At 42.8% G+C, this 24,915-nt stretch overlaps 1 protein-coding gene across 15 annotated transcripts in view; it reads left to right on the forward strand.

Annotated features, from left to right (window-relative positions):
* Positions 1 to 24,915, forward strand: part of adgrb2 (adhesion G protein-coupled receptor B2) — a 261,436-nt gene that overhangs the window by 53,463 nt on the left and 183,058 nt on the right. For all 15 annotated transcript variants that reach the window (XR_004766568.1, XM_035429761.1, XM_035429760.1 and 12 more), the window contains exon 2: positions 2,995 to 3,769. Coding sequence is in view for 14 of the 15 variants with exons in the window: in XM_035429761.1 (XP_035285652.1) it covers positions 3,010 to 3,769 (760 nt within the window). In the remaining variant the exon portion in view is untranslated. The remainder of the gene's footprint in view (positions 1 to 2,994; positions 3,770 to 24,915) is intronic.

Genomic DNA, 24,915 nt, shown 5'->3' on the forward strand with positions numbered 1-24,915 from the left:
TTGCGCCCATTCCAATTTTATATGCCGGCAAGTGGGGTTCTGTTATTGTTACGGAGAAAATGCTAAAGGAAATCTATACCGAAATATCTTTTTTGAGACATTTGGGTTTGCCAAGTGCAATCAATTTGTGTGATGCTTGGAGCATCTAAAAAATATACTGAAGAGTTGTAGTGAATGTAGTCATCAATCATACGTGGGCATTTATTTCTCACGTGCTTTTTTGTATTTTGAAATCATTTGAAATTTGGAGAAGAGTGCGTAACTCAACTTATTTGTGGAGTGTGTAGATAATTGAATTGAGCTTGAAACATAAATTGCTCCGAAATTATTGGTGCATCAATGCTCGAAGCCGTAAACTCCAAAGATTCAACAGCAAGAGAGTGCTAACAGGCTGACACTGAAAAGGGCAGAGCACATTCTGGCCCATTATTTCATTATTTTCCTTTTCAGAAAGGGCTCTTCAGAGCTTATTTTTGTCATCAATTAATTTCCACCAGCCCCAGGGAGCAGGCTCACTTCAGCTCGTAACCTTCCATTCGTGGATGGCAACTGCATGACTGCTTCACACGGCACAATGAATCGCGTGATGTCCCTTTTTAAAAGCAAAATTGGCCGCATGCGAAGTCTCTGCAGCCCCCGCTCCTCCCCCTCATTGATTTATTGTCTCCTCGTCTCTGATGTCCTCCACGAGTAGGTAGATTAGAATTGGCTCTCCGTCCCCTAAAACTGTGTGTGTGTGTGTGTTTGTGCATGTGCACTGGATGGAAAGGCAGAGGGATACTGCATTTTGTGTGTGTCTGTTTGGGCCTGAGAATTAGAGTGTGACAGTCGCCGGAACACTCATTATGATAATAAACATATGTTAATGGATTTCACTGGGATATGAGAGTACCTGATAATTTTGGGGGTGCGGGGGCCAGTTGGGGGGGGGGGGGGGGGGTCAGTGGGGTGGGTTGCTTCTACTTTTTTGGTGGCTACTGTAGCTTTACTCATGCACCTGTGGTGTCCCCTACCAAAGCACATCAGCACGGGCCTTATCTTCTCATAGCAAAGATAAACTATTCTACTAAAAAGCCTGTCCTAGGTCTTCCTATACAAATTGTCCTTTTGCAAGCATCCCTGTTGTCAGTTTGGTGTTCTCAGGAATACATTCAGTTGTTTCAGTAGATAAACCACCCCCCCCCCCCCCCCCCCAAATTTTGAATTTAAGAGGTGGCATGTTCCATTTTATATTCTGACGAAGGTCATATAAAATTCTTATTTAAAATCTTGCCCATTTGAACTGACTGGACTTTGCACATGTGATTTTCAAATTTGTCAGGCGAAAAAGTCTTCTAAAGAAAAGAAAAGCAAAGTGAATTCTAAAAGTGCATCTCTCTCACTAATCTGGTACATCTTTTATCTATTGATTTTTAGTTATTGGCGATGGTGGCATTTTTTCTTTTTTCATTTTTTTTTTCCTCAAGATGCCTACAATAATGTCTGGTTTTCAAAGAACGATTGACAAGAAAATCTCTACGTTGATGTGGTGGAATGACATCTCTAGCGTTGGCACAATGTGTGTAAAAATTATTTTCAATTATAATAATGTGTAATGTTTTGTAGTTCTCAAGCAAACAGGAACTATAACTGGAATAACATGCTTGTTTGTAGGTAAACATCATGTGCAGAATAACAACTCAGAGTTGTTACTATTCTGTTTATCCACAAACAGGAACTATGAATGCAATATTATGTTTGTTTTCAGGTAAACTGCATGTTCAGAATGCTGATTCTGAACCAGCACATATGGGGTTCCTCCAGTACTTTCTGCACATTAATAATTAAAACATTCTGTGGTCATTTGGGAGATTGTGGATTGTTAGACTGTGGAGGAGGGAAAGAAGGAGAGAGAAGAAGAGTGTGAGAGGGAGGCCGAAGGGGGAAGGAGATACAGAAGGGAAGGAAAAAGAGGAGCCGGAATGGAGTTCAGGGAGATGTACGTTCTGTTCTGCCCTGTCAATACTCTGCTCTCTGTGGTATGCTTTCTTAATTAAAAACTTTCCTGCCAAGGCAAAGTAAAAAATCAGTTTGAAATAATGATTTCAGAGTAATTAGAGCTTGGATAATTTGATCATCCTGTAATTTGAGTCTGGATTCACTGTATTCCATTTAGTCCTGCATGTACAGAATAAATGCAGAATGAATGTAAAAGCCCACATGACAAGGCTGCCCTGCTCCATTACTTCCTGATGCACAGTGAAATTCACTAAGGTTCATCTTGCCAAAATGTTCAACTGAAAGATTTAGGCATTTATTGCTTCCATCAGTAATGAAGTTCCTTTACCAAAATATGCAAATATGAAGTGACGCAGGACCATTGAACGACTGTGGAGTGAACATAGTTTTTTTTCCCCTACATGGTATGCTGTGCTGCCTGAGTCTTTCATGTATAGTGATGTATACAACTTGTAAATATGTAGTGCGTTGTGCTGATTCTTTGGATCAGTGAAGTGCTACCACCGTTGCTAATGGCCTAGCTGTTGATTGTTACAGAGAGAGAAACCAGCAATGGAATTTGAAGTAAGAGATGGTGGTTGGTGGTGAAATGGCCTGTATTTGAGGTCAGGGTGTCTTAGTGGGCTTGAATTAAGAGTGAACTGGCGATGCTACATTTACCAGAGTATCACACAGGGAGGGAGGATATTCCCAACCTCATAAGACAGCAGCAGCTCCTATCCCAATTTTATACCTGTGCCAGATGTACATTTTGTACAGTCCTCTCTGCCACCTACCACAGTGACTGTTTCCGCTGCTCGATCGCTCATACCTGCAATTACAACTGAGCATTCTGAACCAGGCAATAAAGAAAAATTGTGATTAAGAAGTTGCTTGATCTCAGTGAAGTATCTGGTATTAATGAATGTTTAAAGAATGAGACAGCTGGCTAGTAGTGATGTCAAAGTTCTCTCTCTCTCTCTCTCTCTCTCTCTCTCTCTCTTCTCCCCACTACAGGACAAATGACATAGGATGAACACTGCTGGTCAGCTCTGTCTGTCTGTGCTGTCATCCCTTCTCGCTCTGGTTTGGGGTGTGGAGCTGCTGGGCCAGAGCCACCCCTGCTCCTCGCTGGTGGCGGGGGTGCTGTACGGCTCCTTCTCGCTGCGGGACGTCTTCCCCACTCTGGCCTCGGGCTGCTCCTGGACCCTGGAGAACCCCGACCCTACCAAGTACTCCCTCTATTTCCGCTTCAACCGCCACGCAGCGGCCTGCCAGGCCTTCTCCCCCATGGTCCAGCCCCTGGACCACTACCTCGCCAACCGCACGTGCACCCCCTCCGAGCCGCGCGACCCGGAGTCTGTGGACCTCTGCTCGTCGAACGGGCCCTACACCTTCCTGCAGTTCGACAAGAACTTTGTGCAGCTGTGCCTGACCTCCCAGCCTTCGCAGGGGGTGGAGCCCGTCACCGTGGAGACGCTGGAGTTCCAGCTGGTGGAGGCGCTGCTCATCAATAACGAGAACTCCAGCCAGTTCACCTGCGGGGTGCTGTGCCGCTGGTTCGAGGAGTGCCTGCGTTTCAGCCGCGGCGGCGAGCACTGCGGCATCACGCAGACGGGCTGCATCTGCCCCGACGCCGCCCCAGCCATCACGCTGTTCCCTGCCACACCCCACAACGACTCGTCACCCTACTCGATTTCCAACGTCATCCTGTCCCCGAGCGAAGACTGCTGCGTCACCGAGCTGCACTCCAAGAACGCCATCGCCATAGCGCCCAGGGACGTCCGGCAAGGTAAGGCCGCTCTGTCATTGGCTTTCTCTGGCAGACTGCAGAATTCTCATTGAATATTCCCTTGATCAGAATTAAGCAGAGCTGGCCTTGGCCTAGGTATTTAGTTTTGGCTTAGTCAATGTGTTATTTAGACCAGCAGATTCCTGGTATTGAAAATACAAAAGTAATAAAAGAAGAACACACAAACTCAGGCTCTCAATGCATAGGGCCTTTGAGAGCCACAATCTGGCAGGTTCAACAGCTACTAGCCTCCCGAGAGCAGAGGAGGGAAACAAAATTTGTTCAGGCAAGACCAAGGCCTTCAGCTGAAAGTGTTCTTTTAATGGCTGGCTGGGGAAAAGCCTGCCTCCTAACCCTCCCCCAGGTTGGGGGATCTTTGTTGTCGGCTGTGTCTGGAGAAGTGACAGGAAGGTTGTTCCAGCGATAAGGGACAAACAGCCGTTGCACCGGCAGGGATCAAAGCCCCCACTCCTGAAGGCCCCATCCCTCTGGGGATCTGTGGCTCTCTTACCAGAATCCGACATTCAAATCAGATTTTCAAACCCCCCCCAAGTCAGTTCCCCTCCCTTATCTCCCCAGCATCTGGCCAGCCCTCTCTGCCGAGAGGATGGGAAGGTTATCCTGAGGTGCAGGCGATTGCAGGGGTAGATTAGGCTCATTATCTAATCAACACACTCGCACGCTCACATGCTCACAACAGGGTCAACATGCGGGGACGATGGGGGCGGAGTCACAGCCTGACTGCAGCGTGATGCTTTGCCGATGCTCGGTTGTTCCTACCGAACATCCTACAGTCCTACCACGTCTAAACACCCTGAGAAAGTGAAATTGTTAGTTGTTAGTTTGAAATTGCTATACTTTATCTTAATATGTTTCAGAATATGCAGTTGAGTAATTCACTGTGGAATCATTTTGGTATGAAAGCCGCTGCATGGCACTGCTCTCCAAACTACCGCACATTCTTGTTGGTAAATTTCTTCTTAGGTCCTGACTGTGCGTGTTGGGTGGAAGCGCGCTGTCCGTTCGTAAAGCTGTCCACACTTTGTAAAGCACCGAGGAAGATTAATCACGCTGTATCCCCTTCAGTAGCCAAACAGTAGTAAACACTTCACATAGTCAATTGAATGAATGTATGTTTGTATGAGCAGGAGAGCCACTGAGGTTCAGTTAGGTTTATAGAATTTCCATACCTTAAATGCTGTAGTATTTAATCATGTCTAGCAATAAAATATATTTCTGGTATAGTGCCGATTTTTAAGATTCGCTTGTATTGATGGGATGTTGATCCTGCATGGTCTACTGCTGTTACACCCTTGTGCATGGAACTCTCCTTGTTTTCTCTGTAAAAGCCTGAATGCCCATCTAGTGTTTAAAAAATGATTAAAGAACTCTGAGAGCCAGAACACACAAATCAGCTTGTGTTATGACAGTAAAGATAAATATTAGGTTTGAGAGGGAATATGCAACAAACTCAGAATAAATTAGGCACATGTCAGAAATACAGAATAAAAAGGTGCAAAAAAGTGTCAGGTAGTGATCATTTTAATGGTAGCAAAAACCTAGTGCATTAAATAATTCATTTACAGTATGGATTTCTTTGACCAATGGGAAAACAGAAAAGGTTTGAAGGCCATCAACAAATAATTATTTTTAATTTAGTGGAAATTCCCTGATGTCCGCTTGCTAACTTTCTAATTTCTCACGAAATACTGGTGATGGACCCCACGTCAAGAAAAGATACATTTTGCTTTCTTATGTATAATTTTAGATCTTGAAACCTGTTTGGATGTCCCCATGGTTTCTTCTGTGGAATACCAGGCAAAATGAAAAGTCAGTTCTAATTATAATCTCATGGCCCTTTGAATAAAATGAACAAATTGAAATTAGGCAAATATAAACCTCCCAAAAATATAGGATGCTGTTCTTTGCAACTTTTCCCACAGATTGTATTGGTTTATTACATAATTTGGGAGAGTTTCAAATCTTGACTGTATCAGCGGTCAACAGCTCCGCAGGGCAATACAGTTTTCTCTAATGACACTCAGGAACAGGATGCTTCCAGTTGGGCAGGATGTCAGCATCTCATTGCACATCATTGACCTCCACTCGCTGTTTGTAAGTTTGCCTGTTGAAGCATCTGCATGGGCCCAACTTGCAAACTGCAGCTTAATAAGAAGTGGCAGCTGGCATTGCATGCTTCGGAGGAGAGCACATGCTTGTCAGTGCTCTTACAAACTGACAACAGAGGTTAGGGCTATAACATACAGCAAGGCATTCCCTCTTCAGAAAAACAATGGGATCTTTAATGATCACCATGAGTAAAATACATGCAGCTAAGGTGGGTCCGCACTGTGTTTTTTTATTATAGTTTTCAGATTCATTCATACATTTAGAGTGGACAAAGTTATCCATGTAGCTATCCAGTGTTAACTCCTGAGAAATGTCACAGAAACCAAAGGACAGAGTGATGCATACTGAGGTACTGTAAGCATTAGTCTATGCTGACATAATCAAGGTTTGATTAATTTAATTATCATCCTTGGTAGCTCTTTGGTGTTTTTCTGGATCCATTTGTCTGCTCCAGAGGGGCGATGAGAGGGAATGAAAATGGGCCAGGAGGGCGTGGATAGAATGAAATATTTCATAGCAGTTTCTCCTGAAGTCGTCCATGTATTAGCTTGTAAAATCAGTCCGCACATGGGGAAAGGAAGAGGGTGCACTTGCAGACATATACATCATTTCAGCGGGAGAGAGGATTTACATTCGGATCCCGCGCCCCCTCAGGTTCCGTCATTTTTCAGGATAATCATCCGGTCCCATTAAAATGCATCCAGTTTGAGGGAGCGTGTTCACTGCCGACTTCGGAGCCACTTTTAGTCTGGTCTCCTTTGTTGTGCTTTTATTGTGCGTCAGAGTCCTCCTGCAAAACCTGGCCTTCAAGCTCCTCCCCCTTATTACAGAACAACATCTTCTTCACTCTTGGCAGCGCAAGCAGATCCTCCTCACTGCCTCCTCAAATCCCCTTAACCTGGAAGCTCTCATTAATTTAGGACCTGTCAGAGACCAGGCTGATTACAGCTACTTCCGTCTGACTTAATGGTTCCTGTATCCCCTCTTCTCCCATAAGAACCAGGTGAGAATCAGAGAGGCAGACTTACGCAGATCAGTCTGGCTTGATAGCCTTCCTTATTGCACTAAAAAAAAAAAAAAAAAAATGAAGGCCAGACATACAAAGATGTGATTTATTCAGTGCTCTATTTTTAGTTAGAATTTTATTCCACCAAGTTGAATTTAGGGTCCACAGACAATTGGGCTGCCACCGACCCGGATTTCCTAGTGAACAATGGAGGGATTTATGTGGGTTCAGACACACCGCATCCCCATTAAACCCAGACCTTGTGCAGAAAAACAAACAAAAAAATGTAGCACATATTTCATTATTTTCTGCATATCTACATTATCTAAGGTCAGGAACTCAAACTTGGCCTTTAGTCCTCGACAATCACACGAATACTCTGAGATGACGCCTGAAACCTATATGCAATTCCGGGTATAAGCTGGTATTGAGTGGAAAAGAGAAAATGGGCAAGTACTGTAAGAAATAATAACACCTCATTACTCAAAGGTTACGGTCTTTTAGTTTGGCAGAACGCATGCTCTTAATGGAGACTGCATGCAGTGTCTTGGCAAGCTCAGGTTATCCTAGACCTTGGCAGAGCAGGCCATCCCTGGCTCATAAAAACAGAAAAAATAAGTAAATAAAAAGAAGGGCTGGGACAAAATTGTGTTAAAAAATGCCATGGCTGCCCGCTGTGAGGAGACTCTCCAAATATATAATATCACTGTAAATAATTGGCAATAAATTTACAGTGAATTATTGGCTACTCATTGCAGACAGGAAGCTTCACAAATTACTGTTAACCTACTCATACCTACCTAATGTAAATTACAATTAAATGACAACTGTCTATTGTGATTTTACCCTAAACAAGACCATTGATTACTGTCATATAGATATGTGCTACTGTGGGATTGCAGTAATCAGCTATAAATGAGACACCTGTATTTTCACATATAAACGTATACAAGTAATGAAACTCTGTAGCCAGTAATTTACAATACATACAATACAACAATTTTAGTTCTTATTATTAAATACTGTACATGTGACTATTTATAATCATTTCATAACACCTATTCTAATCAGGTAAATTAAAATAAAATCAAAGACAATATCCATTTTGTCATGAATCCATGAAATATTTAGCAGAGGCTTACACAATGACAACTGAATACAAACAATCAGTTTCTGTTTTTATATTTTTATTATGAGAATGATGTATTAAATGTAAATGTACAAGTTCAATAACACTGAGACCTTCAGATAGTCTTTGAGCTGAAAACATCAAATTCAAATAGGGAATGAGGCAGCAGTGTACCAGTAATTAAAAAGCAGAGCAGAGGTTAAAAACAAGAACATACTCCAGTCACAGAGTCATGAATTACATGTCTGAAGTCAGCAAGTGAAAGTAATTGGTCAAGTTTAAGATTTTTGAATATTGTTTCAACTGTAAAGTGCAAAATATCTGAAACCCAACTTTCCAAATTTGGGTGAGGGACAAGGGACTTTAAAGAATATCACATCACTAAATCAGATGTGATAGCTATGTGTGTTTCTAATTAGTAGACAGCTGAGGTATAAAGGAAACAGACAAATTAGTTTTATAAATGAATATACCAGTGGATTAATCTACGCAGATGTAATGAAGTCAACCCAGACCATTTATATAGCAGACAATAATGGGTTAATGATATAGCACCTGAAAATAAAGCACTATGGTAAACTGTGCCCATGGCATGTAAAGTAGAGGAGGAAGCATGCATATGAAGTATGTCTCCATAGTCTAAAATGGGCTGTTGTTCTAAAATTAATTAATAAATGAATGAGCGAATGAAACATTGCATTTGCATAGCACTTTTCCAGATGCTGAAAGTGCTATATGGTAAAAGGGAGGAACTGACCTCATCCTCCACCAATGTGTTGCACGACAGCCATTTTGCACCAGAACACTCACCACACATCAGGTAAGGTGCAGAGGGAGTGAATAAACAGTGCAGATATAAAACCTTCAATGTAAACACAGTTTACAGTCCAGTCAGAAAATCATGTCTACAATGGCATGCACTCAAAATCGTAGTTAGAGTCTTTATTATCCCCATGGGGCAATTAATTCTGCAGCATAATGGCAACCATGACAATAAATATACCCCCAACAACAGATAAATAAACATTACATTTTTTTTTTTTTTTTTAACATTAAGAGCCCAGAAAATAAATAAAAGCATTGAAAAACATAACTGATGTTTTATAAAACTTTGAACTTATTAATAAAGCCAGTAAGAGTTGGGATAAGAGTGTTTAGTCCTATTTGTTTTTAATATTGCAAGCCTATATCTGTCCTCTTAGGACAGTAGTACACATTTGACTGGGGATCCCTCAGAATGGATTGGGCCTTGGGATTCAATAAATGCGGAGGTTCTGAAGGAAGAACAAGCGCTGATTGGTTTTACACTGGCAGCATCCACATTGGCCTCAAAACATAATTTGTTGTCAAGGAAAGTGCCAAGATATTTGTACTGATCAACAATCTCCACTAGCTCATCATTAATGGGCATCTGCATTGATGGCAATGAACTTCTGCGATAGTCAATAACCATGACCTTGGTTTACTTGGCATTTAATTTCAAGTAGGACCAGTCACACCAGCACACAAACTCATCAACCACAGGACCATGACTCTATTCCTCATCTTGTAAAAGACTTACAATAACCGAGTCGCCTGCAAACTTAATGATATGCCTAGAGTCATAATTACTCTGGCAGTCATTTGTGTAAATAACAGGAGAGAAAGGATGCACCCTTGTGGTAAACCAGTATAACAGATCAATGTGCTGAATGAGGAACTGTTGACTCACCTTTTGAGTTAATGTTAAAATATCCCATAACGATTAAATGTTAATGTTGGTTAAAATTGGACAAAAGCCTCTCTGCCAAAACATTTAATAGTCCGGCATGAGTCTTGCTACCCTCAAGATTCTTAAGAACATAGTTAGGTAGAATGGCAGTTGCGTCTTCTGCCCCTCTTCCAACCCAAGAGTTTAAGCAAACTGAAGTGGGTCTAACTGCTCCTGAACCTTGGCCATAATACCCTCACCCTGAACAATGAATTTCATGATCAGTGAGTTGAGGGCCGCAGGTTTGCAGTCATTCAGGGTTTTGGGGGATTTAACCTTGGCAACAAGTACTACCAATGACTCTTTCCAGTCAGGGACCCTTTGCTGTTGCTATGACAGCTGGAAGATAAAGGAAAAAATATTTGAGCCCTGAGGTGGCCTGCACAGCGTTTTAACACTGTACCTCCAATATAATCAGGGCCAGGGATCTTCCTTTCTTTGGTGTGACTGAATGCTTTCAGAACCTTATCATAATCAATATGAATGCTGCAATCAGAGACTCTCTCTCTAAAAACCCTTAATTAATGATTATATGTATCATGGATATCAAATCGCAGGTAAAAGTTATTGAGTTTGTCAGCAAATTCAGCATCAGGCCTATTGGCACCGGAAAATGTGTTTATAGTTTTGGGCTGCATCCTAATCAATGTTTTCATTTGCTCCAAAGCAGAGCGGCAGTTTTCACTACGCAGTTGGGCTTCCACCTTGCCCTTATACCTCAGCTTAGCCAGTTTGACCTCACACTTTACCCTTTTCTGTATTTCCCTACTCTGAGTGGTGTCATACTGATAAAAGGTGATCATTTTTCAACTTTATATGCCCCTTTTACTGTCCCTAACACAAGTCCAGCACTTTGTGTCTTGTAGGACACATGATGTATTGATACAAGTGTTTAAATGGCTTTAGTGAACAGTGATTAAATAATTGCCCATAATGAAATTTGGAGCCTCAGGGGAAACGTTCTGTAGATGCTGCACTGTTCATGAGAATACGCGTAGGCTTCTCCTCATTCACTCTGGGATGGATATAGACCACTGTGACAAACATCTGTGAAAACTCTCTTGGCAAGTAGAAGGGAAACTGATAAAGACTTCAGTGTCAGATTTACACAAGCTGTCTTGTATGGATATCAGCACAGGAGACCGACAGATCTTGTGTTTTACCCATCCTTTGTGCGTCATGGTCCTGGCGCACAGGTACTACAAGGCCATCGATCTCCAGATCCACATCCTGCACTTTCAACCAGGTCTCAGTGAAGGCCAGAGTGTGGGAATTTTGATATTCAGATAAGCACTTGCCATTGGCTTTCATCTCATAATCTTGGCGTAGATAATTCAAGTCTCTGAAACTCTACTCATGGGATGGAACATTCCATTCTTCCAAAAGATATTCCCTTATTTAGAGTTTTGATGGTGGTGGAGAGCACTGTCTAACAATGTTGGTCCAAAATCTCCCATAGGTGTTCAATTGGGTTGAGGTCTGGCGACTGAAGGTCATAGCATATGATTCACTTAATTTTCATACTCAAACTATTCTGTGACCCCTTGTGCCCTGTGGATGGAGGCATTGTCATCCTGGAAGAGACCACTCATCAGGATAGAGAGGTTTCATTGCAGGATGAAGGTGATCTCTCAGAATAACCTTATATTGATTTGCAGTGACACTTCCCTCTAAGGGGACAAGTGGACCCAAACCATGCTAGGAAAATGCCCACCGTAGCATAACAGGGCCATCGGACCCCCTCACTGCAGGAGTCAAGCATTCAGTCCTGTTCTCTTGGTGTACGCCACACATGCAGTGACCTACTTGTCGAGAATATGGTGAAGGATGAAGTGCCTATGGGTTTTGCACCACTGAACTCTCAAATGTGCATTCATCTTGAGGGGTTTATGCACTGCAACCCTACTATAATCTCTCTATGCAGTTGTCGGCGAACTGTTCGTTCTGACCCAGTCTGATCACTTGCATTTACATTCTCAGTCATCTGAGGGAGAGTTGCTCTTCTGTTTTTCCTTACATATCACACTAATGGTCAAGCATAACGGTCACTGAATGTGTGCTTTTGGTCACAATTTCTGACCCTATTTACTGATGTCTTTCCCATAGGTCTAAATGCAGATTAGATCTATCATTTTAGTCACTGTTTCTATTGAAACATTAGCCAGTTGAGCAGTCTGTGACTGAAGCGCCTGCCATCCGTGCCCCAATAATGAACCCTCTTTCAAAGTTACTTACTTTCCTCATGCCATCTTGATCCAAAATCAAGGTCAACTGGGCCTGCTCAGCATTTGTATACATACCACAGAGCATGATAGGATGTTAATAGCTTAATTATAACATGCAGTATACCTGTGACAGCATCTGCATTTGGTAAGTTTCTATACTCATTTATTCATTATTTTCCTTTAATTTATCACCCATCTATGCATGTAGGTATATAAGGGTTGTGTTGTGGTAGGACCCAAGTGCAGAGTAAAACACAGAAAGTCCAAGAGGTAAGTTTCAAGCAAAATCACAAAAAAAAAAACAAAAAAAAAAAAACACGTAGAGGGATTCATAACACTAGAGACTCGAAACACAGAGGGACTCAAAACACCGGGAAACAAGAAAACAAGCAGGGAACTCGAAATCCTTTAAATACACAACACAGGGAACAAACAATGAGGGAGCGCAACAGGAGGATCCAGTAAGGGTGTGAGGGTGGGGAAGTGTTAACAACCACACGCAACTACAGTGAATTTAAAAGGGGGTTTCTTTAATTAACCACCGAAGTGGAAACCACTAGGTCTCAGTAAGAGACTAAAGGAGGGGGAAACAAAAATAAATGACTCAACTCCTAAGGGAGAATATCCCAACACCAAGTAAATGTCTCAGCAGGAGAACGAAACGAAGGCGTAAGGAGCGAGTAAAATTAGTAAAGACTGCAGCGCAGTCTGGAGAGAAGCAAAGGTGCCTTGTAACGAGGAAGGCAAAAAAGGCACATTGAGGAAAATAAGGAATAAAGCTAAGTGACTAGTAGGACCGAAGTCTTACTACTAGTCAAAACAAAACGCTATATTCAAAATCCTATACCTTTTTCCTTACCACGCTTTTCACGGTTACCGGCTTTCGTGTAACGTGGCTCGACACTAAAGTGAATAGGCCTCACGTGAGCGTATATAGGAGGACGGAGTGTGGCACAGTGGGTAAGGAACTGCGCTTGTAACCGAAAGGTCGCAGGTTCGATTCCCGAGTAAGGACACTGCCGTTGTACCCTTGAGCAAGGTACTTAACCTGCATTGCTTCAGTATATATCCAGCTGTATAAATGGATACAACGTAAAGTGCTATGTAAAAAGTTGTGTAAGTCGCTCTGGATAAGAGCGTCTGCTAAATGCCTGTAATGTAAGCTCTATCAATCAGGTGCAAACAGAGTAGCAGACGGAATATGTAACCATGACAAAGGGACTTAACACACAGGGCTTAAATAGAGGAGGGAAAACGAGTCACAGGTGAACACAATGCACAATCAACACAGAGAGAAGGGATACCGAGACACAGGTGAACACAAATGATTGAATAAAACACAGGAGAAAGCAATGAGACAAACGAACACATGGTACAAAGATGTGAAATGCAACCATCTGGTGACCGAAAAAGGAATAACCTTAACGGAAAAGGCACAACAGTGACATATCTCTCTATATATATATATATATATATATATATATATATATATATATACACACACACACACGTGAGGGAGGAGGAAGTGTGAAGACCAGACGCGACCAAACAGTCGATCTATAAGTTACCAAAGGGCACTCCAGTAACCACTAAGTCTCGTGAGAGACGAAATAAGGGGGTGATATACTCCTAAGGGACGTATCCCAAATAATGAATAATAAACCCCTAAATGGGTAATTGAGGAAGGAGGAGTATATAAAAAAAAATAAAGGAACAGGGAAATGAGAAATGAAGAATAAATGACTTCGAACCGAAGCTGAGAAAAAGAAAATGTCTTTTCAAAAACAAACAGAAGACGTTCTGAGGCCAACTAAAACCAGGGGGAAAACTGGTTAGTAAGAGGCAGAAAGGTTTGTGCCCCGAAGGTGACACAATAACCCCTAAAAACCGCCAACCTCAGAATCTGGACAAATACTGTCCTAATACCTATTTCCCAAAAAAAAAAAAAAAACTGAAGTCTGAATTCTTTTAAATTCCTTGGTTCCTGAAATCCTTATACCTTGCTCAGAAAAGCAACAGGGAACTGGCTAGAGCAAAACACGTTACACTCAAGCACTGTTCCACTACCTACTGACGCTTTAAATACCCAGCCACAGGTGTGGCTGGTAATCAGCGGAAGATGTGAGCAATCAACAGGTGAAACAGATCAGAGGTAATCCTGCAGGAATGCAAGGAATGTTAGAGCAGGAACAATCATCCCACAGGAACCAAAAATAACGATTAGCCGAGTGGCTACTCTGCAAGCTCGAAACTCATCGTCCCCACACACCAAAATAACGATTAGCCGAGTGGCTAATCGGAATGCTAACCACTGAGCCGGTGCAGGCATGGAAAAATGATCTACCCTGCACAGAAACCGTGACAATACATATATTAGTGCTGTCAACCGATTAAAAGTATATAAGTATATGAAAGTATATATATATATATATATATAACAGTTATAAATGGCAAGCCACTGTTAGTAAACCTATCTGAAAGCTGAAATACCTAAATCCAATGAATACTTAGTATTTCTGTCAAAAAAAGTGGACTTGCCATTGGTGCTGCTTCACTATTTTAAGCACAGCCACCATATCCCATAACGATGCATGGTGCAGTTCAATTCAAATTTTACCATAATATTGCCTAGCCTGCATTGATTTCACAGTAATAGTCTGATTACATTGTGAGATATTACTGTTAAATCTTGTAAAATCCAGATAACCATTGATTTCACAACAAAATTCTGATTACAGTATTTTATGGAGAAATATTAATGTTACTGTTGTACTGTCCCAGCAACCATTGATTTCACAATAAAATGCCGATTGCAATATTTTACTGTGAAATATTGTTAAATTATAAGTTTGACTTTTGCCTTGTAAAAGTCAAGTAATTTCAAGTTTATAATATTATAATATCCAAATTTCGTTTTTCCATCCGTATTTGTCTACACTAAGGAAATGAGCCTCCTGGAAAGGACAGGAGAGTCTTACTTTTATTGTTCAGTCTTTAATTCATTTTTCAGGTGATATGTGTTTTGAAAAGGCTATCTTCTACCTAAATACCTTGCTAATCAGACTAACTCTCCTTATTTAATGAGCCCTTCTTGAGGAGATGCTGATAACAAATTATAAGTTTGAGTTAGAGACGTTAAAAGGCCCATTGTGACACTTGGGCTAACACTCTCAACCACACACTTTCTCACCCTACGGATTTAATTACGTGATCAATGCAGCCCTCATCACTGGAATAAGGATTTCAACAACTTCTGCACCTGTATCAGCCATTTCCCTGCCAACAGACAACTCTGCTCTCTCACTGTGTATGAGTGGCTTTCACTTCTGACTGGAAATTTAAAGAGGCATTAAAATAATTAGAATGCTGTTAGCTACTATTTCTGTTTATATAGTTATAAAGTTGGTGCCAAATTTGTGGCTGAGCATGTCCATTTCCTAGCCCAATCTGAAATACCGAACCAACTGCACGCCAGTGCCGATTCTCCTCTGGAACACGTTGTGTGCTCCGTCTGCTTTTTTTCACACCACAGCAGACCACAGCTAAGCTTGCATAGAGTGGAGTCGGAGGAAGACCTTTCATGTGTGGCTTTAAGCAGTCTACAAGCGCCTGATCAAACAGTGGGGGTTGCTAGAGAGATAAAAAGAAGATCCCTAACCAACTGAACCCAGGGCGATTCAATCGCAATCGTGTGTCACTCTATGGAGCTACCAGCCACAGTTGGCACTGACACAGTCCAGATTCACTCTATTTCCTACACTTTCAATCAGCCAGTCAAGCAGAACAGTTTATTTACTGTATGTGTAATGTGTGAAGGGAGCATCGTGGATTTTGTTGCTGAGAAACGCTGAGAGTTATAGTCGATTTTGCGAGAAAGAAAGGGCAATAATGCTGTTCCAGCAGAGATGTCATCTTCCTGGAGTTATAGTACTGGAAGCAGTGAGTTGTGTTCACACTGAACTGTCTCCTGCTGTTCTGTGTGCAGGGTGATGTTCTAATGGTACGCCTTTAGGTACACATATGGTGCAATATTCTGTCCTATTAATGATTACAGGACCGTTAAAAAGTACAAAAACATATTTTAAAAGTCAGAAGAGGTTGATGAAAGAGGTTTCAGAATTTTTTTTTTCAGTGTAGGTGCAGTGATTCTAAATATTTTTTCTCACCGTATCTGAAACCTGCAAGGGATCTGTCAAGCAGCCAGTAGGACACAGGTGGGAATTAAGGGGTGGGCAGATCGATACTGAAGTATCGATACTTTCAACCATGATATTTCATCTTTCAGAATCGATCTCCACATAAAAATATTGATACCAAGTCATTTCTTTAACTGGCAATTTAAATATTTATTTTTTATGAAATTGAATGTGTATGTATATGAGTGTATCTGATACTGAAACAGTGAAAAAATTAAATGTATCAAATAATTGAGCAGGATAGGAACTACGTATCCTTCTACCTTCTCCCTCTGCTCCTCACACACAGGCACCTGGAGAAACATGTAGTCGCAGACATTTTGAGAATAAATTACAAATAGAAAAATATTTTTATTATATTGATATTTTATGTATATTTTCACTTCGATTTGCTGATTTGATTGATTTTCAGATGACCTAATGTGAAGAATAACTCCTGAAAATGGTCATTATATAATTGAATATTTTCTGAACAACTGAACATGTTTTATAATTGCAGTTATTAAACAGAAAACAAAGATAGAAATCTGATCTTTGGCAGTATATTTACCATTAATGTAAATGATTTCAAATATAATTAGTTCGAAAACTGCATTTACCTATTTTCACCATAGAAATTACTAAGATTTCAATTTTTGTGTCCACAAGAATGCTTTTAAAAGTTTTGATGTTGGTATATTATCGGGATACTAGCCTTGGTGTTACTTTGTCTTGGACTGAGAAGAAATTCAGTAATCCATCCCAGTGGAAATTAGCCTCAATTTAATTTCACGCTGTGACCCGGAAACATTGTTTCAAACAGAGTGATTCATGCATGGGTTAACTTTCTGGGATTTATAATGGAGCCAGAGATGCTTGGATCCTATAACACAAAACCAAACATATTGAAATATTCACTGTACATTACAGGCCAATGATCAGCCAAGCTGGTCTGTTTAGCTTCTTATCCTCTGGAGGCTTAGTCATGGCTTTCCATTTGCCCACATAAGCTGCTGCATAGCTGGCTTCGTCACTTATCTGGCAAATGTATCAGTAAAACCTCCACCTATATAGGGAGTGTAGCAGATACGACTAAAAGCAGAGGTAGCATTGCCAAAGTGTGATATTGAAGAAAAAACACACACACACAGAGAAGGAGGCCCTGTTGTTTATACTGCAAGGAGCAAAGAACATGTCACCTTGACGGATGGTGTATGTCCCCAGCGCTGGTTCCGTTGGTGGTCTAGGTCCAGTGCCGTGAACTCGGCCGGCCAGCAGTGTTCTCCGGGCTTTCTCAGGCGTGTCGTCTCAAAGGTCCCCCGGGTTCAGTGGGTCTGTGTGGCAGGGCCAGGGCTTCTCTTTAAATGAGTTATATGGCTTTCTTCTGCCGAGTCAACAACTGTGGCAGCAGAGCAGCGTAGGATTTCCTTTAAAGATTTATTCTGAATGAACAGCTTATTTTTTCACACACACACACACACACACGCGTGCGCACACGTGCGTACACAACTGCAAACATAAACACACACGGACACACACAATCACGTGTGCCTACGCACATGTCATAATAGTTTATATGGAAAAAATAACAGAAAAATTGATGTTTCATGTGTTAATTTGCAGTATTGTATTTATGGAACTTAAGATAGGGCCCCTTTTTGTTTTACTATACCTTTCTCAGTCAAATAATAAAGCTAATCAGTGGAGAGTCCTGAGCACGATATGGAGAAAGAAAGACGGGAAAGATGACTTTAATCTTCACAGTTTTCTTGAACTTGGCTTTGGTTTGTTTCGTGAGGCTGACTTGGGTCCGTTCAATTAAAAAAGGTCCCTATCAGCAGCAGTTATCTGCTGTATACCCATTTCAAGCTCAGGGACCTCCACTGAAGCTAGCGCTGCGCTGCCGGAGTTCTGCTGGAAGTGCATTTCCCTGAGGCTTATTGGCTGCTGCGTGAAAGGAAGGTATATAGCAGCAGTGTGTCAAACGAAACAACTGCCTCAAAATACCCTCCAAACGCAAGTGGAGCAGTCGAGAGCCGATAGCAGTGGATGTGCGGAAAGAAAAATATAGACACCTGGACAACAACTCGCAGAAGGATTAAAGCTCGCCTCGTAGCTCTACTCTGCCCTGATTTCTAGAATTAGGACTGAATCCTATGTTTGGTTAAAGTTTTTTTTTTTCCCCTCTGGGTTTGTAATTGATTGTCATGCATGGTGCCACCGAGGGAAGTTTAATAACGAGTTTGACCCGCTTCTTTGCCTTGGCAGCATGGCAGGTGACAGCCCCGCTACTGTACGTGCAGATTGTTCTCTTGGGAAATGAGGACCTGCATGCTTTTTCTTGAGGTACCATTTTGTGTGGCTGCTCATGTATTTTCTGGGACAACGTGTGCAGCGGTTGACACACCCATGGGAATCTCTCTCTCTCTCTCTCTCTTGTTCTCCCTCTCCCTCTCTCTCTTTCTCTCTCTCTCTGTCTCTCTCATTCTCACTCTCCCTCTCTCTGTTCCTCTCTCTGTCTCTCTCTCTCCATCTCTCTCTCTCTCGTGTAAGGTAATGAGCCAGGGAACAACGCTCTTTCCACGCTCTGTGAGGCAATGCAGCGAACAGCAGACAATGCGCCACACTGCCGGCATGTTACCAAGGCCGCGCAAGTCTCCCGCTCTTTCTATTGCCGATGTTTATCTGGAACTGAGACACGTGGGCTGCGTGTGTGGGGTTGTCGTCAACACCTGCAGAACGAGTCTTGCACTCTAAGAACGAAAACCAACACGGCCGTATGTTGTGAACGTCGACGTGCGTCGGCAGGGTAGAGAGTGCGCTCTGGCAGGGTGCGCAAAAATGTACCTATTCCGAGAAACAGAAATAGCAGAGTTGCCAAGTTTGGCGAGCTGGCTGCAGTGAGACTTGTTCCGTTTGCGAGTGGTGGGGGGGGGGGGTGACGTGTTGCGAACGAGAATGTTGACCGAGAGAGGGGGGCTGGGGGTGTGCCATTGAGATAGTTGTTTCACTTTCCGTGAGATTTCTTTGGGCGCCGTGAAAGTGTGAGACAGCCTGAAAGTGTGCATGAGAGTTGGCAACCCTGGAAATAGGATTTTACAGCATCTCCCTGTTGAGTATTTTATTGTAAGGAGGTGGACAAACGTTATTGTTTTTTCTTTCATTTGCAGCAGTATGATGTGACGGAGAAGTGGATTTGGGCTATTGTACACTGTGTAATGTGTTCAGAATTCCCTTTGCATCTGCAAAGTGGAATATACTGTGAAACCTCTGTAAGATGGCTGAAAGAATATATAATTTTACGAATCGGTGTGTTTCAGTTGAATGCATTTTTTTTTACCCTGATTCTTCAGCAGCTTTCAGAAACAAGGGATTTTTTATTTTTTACATTAAAGATTACGGTCTTTCTTCATCGCACATCTGATCTTCTTTCCAGTAGGCTGCAGGTTCAATCTCAGTGGATGGGGCATTGCTGGCATACCTAATCAATATACTGTATATGATACGTTGTAATCTTATTCAGTCAAGTAACTGAAGTTGTGGATGTGTCAGGTACAGGGGCATGCCCATGGAGAGAGCTGCATGGTGCACAGCGCATAGGAGTCATGTTGAGGGGCAGATTTCTTTGAAGAAACTCAGTTGTCCAGTTGTGGCTCAGTTCCTCTGGGTCCTGGCACCTGACTCAGGGTTGTTCTTGTTGTTGTTCTTTTTTAACTGCTGAAATCAGCTACACTGTTCTCTCTCATTGTCCCTGCATTTTCTGTAGGAGTCAGATACTGGGTTTCCCCGTGCTCGTGGCATGTTGGGAGAGGGCTCTCCCGTTCCGGAGACATTCGCGGTGCCCTCCCGGGGCCTCCCGGTCTGTGCTTTGCTGCACCCTGTTATTGGCGAGAGAAGAAACGTCCCTGAAAAAAAGGGGACATTGTTCCAGAACTCTTCCATGACCTTCACATCGTTGCCCCTGACAGCCGGATTAACTTTTATCTGCATCTGCACATGGACGCCCTGCACAAGCTCACACACATGTGTATGCTCACGTACACACACACACACACACATACACACGCACACACACACCCATACACACACACACACACACACACACTCACACACGCCACACTTGTGGGCACACACACACACACACACACACATGCACATACACATGCACACACAGTCACAAACACATGCACAACCACAACCAAAGTTTCACAAATACACAGACACACTCACACACACACACACACGTGTATGCTCACGTACACACACGCACACATTTGCGCACACACTCACACACACATGCACAAACACGCACACACACATGCACAGGTACATTCGCACACACACATATGCATGCACAAACACGCACACGTACATGCACACACATACACACACACGCAAACGCATGCACAGAAACACCAGAAGTTTCACGAGTACACAGACACAAACACACATGAGAGTACAGACTCTTTCCCCGTTCGTGTTTGAGTGTCCTGGTCTTGCGGCTTGCTGTCCTCATGCTCAGTTTGACGCGCAGCAGTTGGCAGCCGGGAGCCTGGCCCTGCCGTGTACTGCATGGACATGTCCCAGAAGATGCTGATTTCCACAGGAGTGTGATTCAGTGGGAATTCTCATTAGTGTGTGAAATCCCATCCGGGTCCTGGGACTTGCAGGCCTCCAAGTTTACTCTGTCTTGTGTCCACACAGACCGTTACTCGCTATAACTATGGAAAAAGGCAGTTAAGCCTGACCCCACCTGCATTTCTTATGCTACTGCAGATCTGAACATGGTAAAAGGTGCCTTATGAAAGTGATATTCACCTCAGTGGTAGTTTTCTGGCAAAATAAAGGTCAAATATAGGGCTGTCAAATATATAGAACAAACAGACTTTCCAAAGCCATTGTGCTTTATTACCTCTATTTATACCTAATTTTCTACATCTCTCTCTCTGTCTCTCTTTCTTTCTCACTCTCTGTCTGTCTCTCTGGTCACATTGACGGTCTGGTCTTTTATTGCTTTTCCTTTTTAGCCAACTGAATCCAGAAAAATGAATGTAACAGATGCTGTGTGTGTTATTTATCCATTCCCCCACTCCCCCCACCCCGCCATCTCACACCGAGTCTCAGTCTCGGGGGATGTGCACAAGGTGATGAGGACGCAATTATCTGGGTCACTATCGGGTGTCACTGTAGCACCTGGGGCTGTGGCTACCTAATAATACCACAGATGGAGTGCAGAATGGGGGAAAAGCAGCCAAGCAGAGAAAGTGGCGGCAAACACGTAATCTCCAATGCCTTTTTCCAAATCAGTTTGTGGCCAGTATTTGTCAGCCCGTTCCACTTACTTCCTTGCCGAGTCATTATTATTTTGTCCGGTGTGACTTGTTTGGCTCTTATTTCATATATGATCCGTTTAAGCAGCGAGGAACCTACTGAAACCTCTCGGGTTAACTACCTTGTTCAAGGTCTGTCCCCCTGAGATCTGGACCTGCGAAAATCTTATTACGAATCAAGCTCCCTAACCACTGCGCCGCAGTGCCATCGGTTACCATAATTTCCCAAATGCCCTGTATTTGTGACTTTGTGCGCATCGTAGACAGTGTCTGCAGTGTCTCTGCAGAAGGCTGAAGGGGGAAATTACTGGCAATATTTTTTTCCATTTAATATTGCTGACAGGTATGAATTTAGCAGAAGGTTTGCTCGCTTTAATATACTGAGCTCCTGTTGAGAGTGGACTCAATGCGGTGCTCACATTATATAGTGTTACTCTCCAGGTCACTGCACCTTGAAATGAAGCAATTGGAGCTTGAGCATTCTAGCAAACAAATCTGCCCCACCTCCGGGTTTATAACAATGGCAATCAGGGGATTCGGGTGGTGGTGGGGGAGGGGAGGGGGGTTTACGTGGGTCACGGGGCTGGAGCCCCCGATAATGACATGCAAATCAGTCGAGGTTGGTGGAGGGGTTAAATGAATACCCAAATGGAAGAGCGTGTGAGATTTACTGTACATCAGAATATGCAGACAGTGCATTAAAGGCATTCTGGTTCATTTGGACTGGACAGGAGTGGAGGTGGGCTAGAGACAAGGAGATTGATGAGTTTGTATTAGTTGCCACCCAGATTGAAACATACTGTATGGTTTATCCTGTAAACTGTATGTCAAGAATGGTAGTGGGATGAAAGATGCTTAGCAGACTCTGGCAGTATGCTGTGTGGAGAACAGGTAGAGGAGACATTGCAGAAAATTCATTATTTTAGACAATTTCTTTTTTCTGCATATGGCTTTGCTGTTTTTTATGGTGACATATCAAATGCAGACAAACAACCTAGCTGGTTATAGCATATGAGCCTGTCTTGATATCACACTGGATGAAATGTGCTCTAGTACTACTACAAGTACTAGCCCTACCGTCGTCGCCATGACTACTACTTTTTCTATGTCAAGCTGCAACTCCATTAGTCATTTTAAGCAGTAGTATTCACCATAATGCAGTAAGTAAAGTAGTTGCAGGGCTGATAATCCTTGTCATAATTGCGGTATAGTACACGTATGAGTGGAACAAGTAATGGTAGAAGAAAATGTCATGACAGTAAATGTCATGACTCAGAGTGGAAATTTCAACTGTGGCATTTTCCTTTGTACTGTATGGCCCAAAATGACTTTAAACAGAATGACAGTGTATTAAGATGTCAGTCATTGAACTCTCTCCTTATTTGATTTAATTTTTTGAAGAAAAAAAAAATACACAAACTGAATGAATACTACTTAAATATTTATCTAAGTGTCTTTTCACTTTTGAACTTCTGGTACTTGCTATCTATGAAGTACTGAGATCTGTGATCTTTGAGAACAACCTGCTGATCAGAGCCATCAGCTACTTTTTTTTCTCCATAGCGCTCTGCCTTTCTTCACCAGAGGAAAGTGTGTGTGTTTGTGTGAGTGTTTGTGTGTGTGTGTGTGTGTGTGTGTTTGTGTGTGAATGTGTATCTCACGAGGAGCTAAAGTTGATGCATGAGAATACTTTGGGGGTTTGGGGATTTTAATTCGATACAGGGGAAAAGAGTGGAGCTCAGAAGTAAGCAAAGCTGTTTTGATTGCCGTGGTAACAGGATTAGTATTCCGAGACCATCGGTTCCATCCCTCCGTCCTTTTTTTCCCCCTGCTAAGCACTGAAAGCTTTTATGTGCTGCTTTAGTTCTTACAAGCTCTTCCTTTCGCTGGAATCCACTCTCCGCTTGTGTGGACCGGGCCAGCTTAAAGGCTCAGTGGAAAGGTCGCCTGGCAACCCGCCACAATCGCATTGGCCCTTGCCCTGGACTCCAAAGGCGCTGCTTATCCATCCCATCATGCATTGCGGAAACAGGAGTGTTAAAAGCAATAGCTTCCGTATTAGGGACACCCCCCTCGTACATTCGGATGCAAGCTCAAACAGCCTTAAATCTGAAACCAGGTTTAGTTGGTTAAATTTCAGATGAGACTGCAGGCAAGGCATGAGATGGAAGCCGTCATATTGAAGTGGTTACCTGGAAACTAGGATTGGTCCCAAGAATATTAGCACTGACCTAAAAAGAATATATTACTGTCACTCTAGCACTGATCTCACTACCATTTGTGTTCATATTACTGCATGGATAAGGCCTAATCATCTCACTCCAAAGATAAAGTGAAGTATGTTTCAGCAAGTTACTCCCATGTACTGACTTCTGTTCACGTCGCATGGCGATTTCTAGTTTTGATGGCAAGCATTGTGAAATGAAATCCTCTGCCCGCTCCCAGCAGATTTCTGCCACGCCGCAGTAATGGCACAGGTCGCAGTGAGACTCCGGGCAGGAAACAGGTGGTCAGCCAGCTTGTTACCGCACATTTGCAGTGGAGGCCCACTGGGCCCGATCGATAATTATGACTTCATGTTGTCTATTCAGAGACCGGCAGGGAATCATAAACATATCGATCGCCCTGCGAGAATCGGGTCAGCAAGACTGGGGGAAAACAAATGCGACAGCCTGTTGAATAAACCAAGGAGGGCCAGGCAGCAGTCCCAGTTGTGGTCTGTAGCAGAAGAAATCCTTCTGGAAACTGGAAAATCCTCTGGAAACTGGAGGTAGCATTTTACTGTGTCTATATATACTATATTATTTTATTAAAGCATTTTTTTCCTGGATACAATGGGACAGGATGTATTAACGAGGGGAATGGGATTCTGGGAATATAAGAAGGCATATTGGCAAACGCGGTTCAGATGATCCGCCGAAACCCCCTGAGACTCCGCCTCAAATCCCATCTCCCCCAGAGCCACGCGTCACCCCTCCAACACATACGCGGCAATGATTTATGGGCGGAGCGATAACGCGTGCGACGAAGAGCGGGCGGCCCTTCCCCGTGTGCTCTTGCGTTTTGAGTCATGTGATTCATTGTGCCGCCCAGGTTTGTTCCCCGAGTAATGTGATGCATATCCTCGCCCTGTCTGGGCTCAGCGTGAGCAGCAGTGTGGAACATAGTGGTGATTCCAGCTGACTTCTTGCTCCGGGGGTCATAAGTTCAAACAGTCAGTATCTTCACCGTTATGGCTTCAGAAAAACCTGGTCTGTGTAAATGATGCCAGAATGGATGCAATAGAAAGTCACCCTGAATAACAGTCTGATAAAAAAAAATACTGTTAAATGACCAGTAAGGAATGATCAGTAATATCCTTAGACACTGACAAATTAACTGATTGCACTCTCAAAAAAGAT

The sequence above is a fragment of the Anguilla anguilla genome, chromosome 8 (genome assembly GCF_013347855.1).
Source record: "Anguilla anguilla isolate fAngAng1 chromosome 8, fAngAng1.pri, whole genome shotgun sequence".
Lineage (NCBI taxonomy): Eukaryota > Metazoa > Chordata > Actinopteri > Anguilliformes > Anguillidae > Anguilla > Anguilla anguilla.